Consider the following 6,541-nt stretch of genomic DNA (forward strand, 5'->3'; position numbering starts at 1 on the left):
TCAAACAAAATAACTGCATTTATAGAGAAATTTTAGCCACTTGATCCCCACCCGACAGTTCGATGCTCCAAACTAACAGCAGGCATCAACAACTAAACCAATAATTTCAGTCAAAACAGCTTAGAAATTGGTCACATTACTCGACATGTATTTTCTGCTTGTTTTTCACTTCATTGGTAGGTAACGCATCTTTGTAGTGTTTATCACGTACCATATAATCGCTATCATTTTCTTCATTTTCAAATACTTGTAGTTCATAATTATAAGTAACACGATAGCTAAATATAATGTTATAAATTACCCCATCTTATATCAAATGACCAATCACAAATTTTATAGGGAAAAAAAATGTAGAAGTCTTTTTTGAACTGTGCATTGTTTTTTCCCCAGTTGCATGGGCCAAAAGTCACCGATGAGAGGCATGTCAGCAACGCTGACATAACCTGAGGGCCCTCCATCCTAGTAACTGACACGTTGATAGTTGAAATCAGTGTGTACAAAATTGTTTAGTCAATTTAAAAAAGCTCAGCTGACTCAGCGTCAACACTTGCAAAACGGATAAACCTTGCCGTGAAAATTGGAGCATTGGATCTTCATTTTAAGAAAAGAAAAGAAGCAGTTTTCTTTTTTGGATTGAAGAAAAAAAATATGAACAGCTAATTATATCACAACGCTTGGCACAAACAAAGACGATAATTGGAAGTGGGTCCCGGAGGAAAGCACCAAAAGTCCAAAAATCAATTGAGGGAAGGAAAGCAATTAAAAACGGTGTCGTTTGGAGTGACCTGTTTGGCCTATTTTGAGAGCTCCTGCCCCTATAAATACGTGGCTTGTGATGCGGTGAACTTACACCTTCAAGCATAAATAATACGTGTGATATTTTCTCTCACATCCACTCACCACCTCTTGCTTTCTTTTCTCTCCTTTTCCTTTCTTCCAATTTCTTTTTGTTGAACTCAAAATGTGTGGTATACTTGCTGTTCTTGGATGCTCAGATGACTCTCAAGCCAAAAGAGTTCGAGTCCTCGAGCTTTCACGCAGGCAAAATATTTATTCCTTAAACTCCATATATTTTTCTCCTTGACTTTCTTATAACATGTTCTAGACATTAATGGGTTCTTTTATAACAAGATAAACACAAAATAAAAGTACTCGTTTTCCAACTTCTTTTGAGACTTTTAAGTGCAATCTAGATAAAGGTGTGAAGTTTGTTTGTATGTGAAACTTAATGTTACTGCAACTTTCTTTCTTTGACTTTAGAGATTTTATTTGTTATTGAGAATTTCAATTTTCCTAGGCAAGCCCTTTAAATTTAATTGGTTCTTTAGTTTTGCTATAGCTTTTACATTATTTATTAATATGAGCTTTTAATTTGAGTTCATAAAAATATATTCTAGCTTAAACTCCTGTTCCATGTCACTTTCAGGCTCTGATCTATATGTAGTATGGAAATTGGATGCACCTGAACGTAATTTAATATTGGCAACATATGGGAGGAAAAGCCAAATATTTATTACATAATTGAAAAGACAAGGGAGAAAAAAAAGCCCCATAGTTATCTGAAAATATTGCTCCAAAGGGGAATATTGTGTCAGTGTTTGAACTAATTACAATCCCTGCAATAATTTTATCCATGAACTTGTGATCCTGACCAGACCATGATGTATGGTCTACCCCTCAGAGAAAGTTCACTCAGTTGGGAAAATTTTGATTGAGCAAATTTCCTAGTGTCCATTAACTTTGTTGTCATATGGGGCACCTATGTTTAATTTGTATATATATTTTTTACTTATAATGGGGATAAGTGTGTTAAATTAAATATTCATTAGATTAGATAAGCATCTAATAATGATAAACCATGTGGGATGCGGGTCCATGACAGAGTGCAATGATTAATATAGACATAGTAACGTCCGGTAAAAGATATTCAGCAAAAAAAACAAAAAAAGTGCTTGTGGTAAAAGATGATTGGTCACTTTGGGTTGTACTATTCCAGTTTGAAATGATCTTTGTTTTTCTTTTTTCTTTTTTCTTTTTTGTCCTTTCATAGATTGAAGCATCGTGGCCCAGACTGGAGTGGTCTATACCAACATGGTGATTGTTATTTGGCTCATCAACGCCTCGCAATTATTGACCCTGCCTCCGGTGATCAACCTCTCTTCAATGAGGACAAGTCAATTGTTGTGACGGTTTGTGCTTTCTAACTGTCCCTTTCATAACGTTAAGAGCTGTTGTGTTTTGGCCCTTTTCATAAATTGAAACATGTTTGGGGTTTGTCGGTGTGGTAAGAAAATATTCCTCCACACCTTTGTTCTATTCTCTTCGCCCATTTTGGCTAATAAATTTTGACAGTCTTCTTTCTCAAAAAAAAAAAAAAAAAGAATTTGCTAAAAAGTGTATCAACTGGTCAGGCACTTTCCGTGCCAAATTCATTGACAACTTAATACAACTTTCGTAACTATTTTGTAAAAGAATAAATATGTTCTTACCATACATTTTTTTTTTCTTCTTTTTAATTTTGTTTCCATTAGTAGGTAATAATGGAGTATGAATTATATCGTTCTATAGTTAGATCAATTTAATCTATATTCAATAGTTTTATTTTATTGATGAAGTTTCTATTGAACATCAGGTCAATGGTGAAATTTACAATCATGAAGATCTGAGGAAGCGATTAACAAATCACACGTTTCGCACAGGCAGTGATTGCGATGTCATTGCACACCTGGTGGGTGGCTTAACCTTGGCATATCATATCATTTCGATTGATCATGTGAAACATGTTTTTTTTTTTTTTAAATAAAAAAATATATATACATATGAATGATAGTTTCATGTTGAATTATGACCTATGATATTAGTTCTTGTTTTACAAATATTAACAGTCTTCCTTAATCTGTGTATGTAGTATGAGGAATATGGGGACAATTTTGTGGACATGTTGGATGGAATGTTTTCTTTTGTATTACTGGATACACGCGACAACAGCTTCATTGTTGCCCGTGATGCTATTGGGATCACTTCCCTCTATATTGGTTGGGGCCTTGACGGTAATGTTTCAAAACGGTTCTGGTTTATGAGCACAGTCATGGTCATAGATAGATATATCTATGTTCTGTTCTGTTCTGTTCTGTGCACAATTTCGAATTGAATTGAACTTGATGTTAGTAACTTCAATTTTATCCTCCCACTATGCTATATTTTCAGGCTCCATTTGGATATCATCAGAACTTAAAGGATTGAACGATGACTGTGAACATTTTGAGTGCTTTCCCCCTGGTCACTTGTACTCTAGCAAATTAGGTGGACTAAAGCAATGGTATAATCCTCTTTGGTTCTCTGAGGCTATTCCATCTACCCCATATGATCCACTTGTGCTCAGACGTGCTTTTGAAAATGTGAGAAACGCGAATTCTTCTTGTCCTAGAGGATTTGAGATTTTAGTTTGCAAAATCCAGAAAGCAAGCAGGAACTTTTGTAATTTTAGCTGATTTTTCTGTGTACAATTTAATATGTTCAGGCTGTGATCAAGAGGCTGATGACTGATGTACCTTTTGGCGTTCTTCTCTCTGGGGGTCTGGATTCATCATTGGTTGCCTCTATCACTGCTCGCCACTTGGCTGGAACAAAGGCTGCCAAGCAATGGGGAACACAACTCCATTCTTTTTGTGTGGGCCTGGAGGTGAGTTCTAAAGTTTTATTAATGACAAATTTTAGAGCAGCCCTCAAGAAGCTTCTTTTAATTTCATATTGATCCGACTTTCTCATGATCAGGGTTCACCAGATTTGAAGGCTGCAAAAGAAGTTTCAGATTATTTGGGTACTGTTCATCATGAATTCCACTTCACTGTTCAGGTACAAATTCGAAATTAGTGTTTTATGCTCAAGAGTTTGACCTTAGGTTAATGACTATGCAAAAACGTAAACCTCCTGTCTGTTGAATTGTGGCAGGATGGCATTGATGCCATTGAAGAAGTCATCTACCATATCGAAACATATGATGTAACGACCATTAGAGCAAGCACCCCTATGTTTCTTATGGCACGTAAAATTAAATCATTAGGGGTGAAGATGGTGATTTCTGGTGAAGGTTCAGATGAGATATTTGGTGGGTATTTGTACTTCCACAAGGCACCCAACAAGGAAGAGTTCCACCAGGAAACATGCCGAAAGGTACTACAACCTGTTATTCTGCATAGATTACTGATCCACGTGATTGTATTGTGAGAGATAATTGGTATCATTTTGTTCTTGTATGCAGATTAAGGCACTCCACCAGTATGATTGCCTAAGAGCTAACAAATCAACCTCTGCTTGGGGACTGGAAGCTCGAGTCCCTTTCTTAGACAAAGAATTCATTAATGTTGCAATGGCTATTGACCCAGAGTGGAAAATGGTATGGAATTGAGATTCAATAAATTGGGTTTGCCTTTTTCATTCTTTTTTTTTTTTTACACGTGAGTTTTACCATATTTCAATCCATCTCTCAGATTAAAAAGGGAGAAGGACGTATTGAGAAATGGGTTCTGAGGAAGGCCTTTGATGACGAAGAGCGTCCCTATCTGCCAAAGGTATTGCATAATGACTTCCCACTTTAATTATTCTTTCGGTAACTACATAACTAACATGTCTTGTTTGATCCCGTGCAGCACATTTTGTACAGGCAGAAAGAACAATTCAGTGATGGAGTTGGATACAGCTGGATTGACGGCCTTAAAGCACATGCTGCTCAACATGTATATTGGCTACTCTCTGTTTCTTTTATTCTTTTTCATCTTCAATTGAAATCTACATGATGTGATAAAACTACCGTGGTTGATGAATAGTGCTCAACTTGTACTTTCAGGTGAATGATAAGATGATGCTTAATGCTGAACGTATTTACCCACATAACACTCCCATCACAAAAGAAGCCTACTACTACAGGATGATTTTTGAGAGGTTCTTCCCACAGGTGTGACTAAATCAAAGTTATTTTACCCAGCAGATAAATATATTATGTGGATGACATTGTGAACCAACTTGGTTATGCTTACCTCCTTCATTACTCTTATGTTTTTGTAGAATTCAGCTAGGCTGAGTGTCCCCGGTGGTGCAAGTATAGCCTGCAGCACTGCTAAAGCTGTTGAGTGGGATGCTACATGGTCAACCAATCTTGATCCTTCTGGAAGGGCAGCTTTAGGAGTCCATGTTTCAGCTTATGATAATCAGGTTCCCTCTGCCAGCAACAGCATACCAGAGATTATTGGTAATGTACCTCTGAAGATGGAAGTTAGCACTCCCGGAGTTGCAATCCAGAGTTAATAGTTCTGATGGGGATCAGGACCATATCCAAATTTGAGGCATAAGTTTAAGCAATTACGAGACTTTGCATACGCTGCTATATAAAGGGAATACATAATGTTAGGAAAGTATTTTATGGTCTTGTAAAGATAATGTGTGTTCAATATATTGTACTTTCTCTATCCTAAGACATGCTTTTGAAGTGTGCTACGAATATATTTGAGTTATTTTAAAGAAAAGGTGGGAAATCTTCCTTCTTTTATCTGTGATAAGTGGAATGTTGTGGTTACGTTTATCAGTCATTTCTAAATAGGGATGGCAAAAATCTCCACCTTGTCTTACATGGGTTTTTCCTGCCTCGAAAAGACAAGGGGGCAAGGGCGGGTTTTGCTTGCCTCGTCGCATCTCGCACTACCATATTCTGAATGTGTATGATAAGTTTTAGGTAAATAGCACTGATAAAAGATAATTTTGGTTGTATATAAGGCAACCAACCTCCTGAACGTGCAAGAAAAGAAGAGAATTAAGATTAATTTCCGCTTGCCTTTTACTTCTTTCCTTGCAATTTTAAATACAGCTTCTTCTGACAGCAATTGTAAATGATTACTAGATAATTCAAATAGCCATAACAATTGGCTAAACAATATCCTAATAAATAACCAACTCAAATCTCCTAAATAATAGGAATTCTTATTGCAATCAAATTGAACTAATAGAACATAAACGTAACACATAAATTTTGTTTATTTAGGATGTTTGAACAACAATTTTCAGTGTTTTAAACACTAAAAATTGTAAACCAAAAAAAAAAACAATGCGTTTAGTAAGAGTATTTTTTACTGGAGTGTTTGAGTTACATTGCTTATTTTAGGGTGTTTAAACATTGAATTTAGAAAAATCTTCTTACCAGTTTTTAGTTTTCAAGCAATGTTGCTTAATGACACTTTTGTAAATATGTTGAAAACCATAGAGCCCACTTGATTACCAGTTTGCAGTTTACGAACAACGACTTCTCTCACCTCAAATAAAAAATATTAAATTGTACTGTGCTTGTCAGCTTTTTGAAAATAAAACACACATATATCAAACACATGATTATATTTTTTCACACACCGAAACATATTATTTGAAATATGGTATTAAACACATTTTTTGTTTTATGAATACTGTAAACACATGTTTCCACCAAACTTTTTAAATCACATTTTTCACATCATTTTAAAGGACGACACTAAAAATCTCCAACCAAATAGCCCTT

At 35.7% G+C, this 6,541-nt stretch overlaps 1 protein-coding gene across 1 annotated transcript; it reads left to right on the forward strand.

Annotated features, from left to right (window-relative positions):
• Nucleotides 1-833: 833 nt before the first annotated feature.
• Nucleotides 834-5,555, forward strand: LOC142607285 (asparagine synthetase [glutamine-hydrolyzing] 1). Its single transcript, XM_075778729.1, has 13 exons — nt 834-1,041; nt 2,051-2,189; nt 2,633-2,728; nt 2,909-3,050; nt 3,208-3,398; nt 3,521-3,682; nt 3,775-3,855; nt 3,952-4,173; nt 4,262-4,396; nt 4,491-4,571; nt 4,650-4,736; nt 4,847-4,954; nt 5,065-5,555. Exons 1-13 carry the CDS (start codon nt 962-964, stop codon nt 5,302-5,304), a joined length of 1,764 nt encoding a protein of 587 aa, XP_075634844.1. The 5' UTR covers nt 834-961; the 3' UTR covers nt 5,305-5,555.
• The last annotated feature ends 986 nt before the right edge of the window (nt 5,556-6,541 follow it).

The sequence above is a fragment of the Castanea sativa genome, chromosome 8 (assembly GCF_040712315.1).
Source record: "Castanea sativa cultivar Marrone di Chiusa Pesio chromosome 8, ASM4071231v1".
In the NCBI taxonomy this organism is placed as follows: Eukaryota; Viridiplantae; Streptophyta; class Magnoliopsida; order Fagales; family Fagaceae; genus Castanea; species Castanea sativa.

What these genes read in the sequence shown, in the direction of transcription:
- LOC142607285 (XM_075778729.1), top strand. Translation starts at nt 962, where the DNA reads ATGTGTGGTATACTTGCTGTTCTTGGATGCTCAGATGACTCTCAAGCC. An exon ending in TCAGACGTGCTTTTGAAAAT is followed by an intron (nt 3,399 to 3,520) that starts GTGAGAAACGCG and finishes TAATATGTTCAG; the next exon opens with GCTGTGATCAAGAGGCTGAT. An exon ending in TTGAGAGGTTCTTCCCACAG is followed by an intron (nt 4,955 to 5,064) that starts GTGTGACTAAAT and finishes ATGTTTTTGTAG; the next exon opens with AATTCAGCTAGGCTGAGTGT.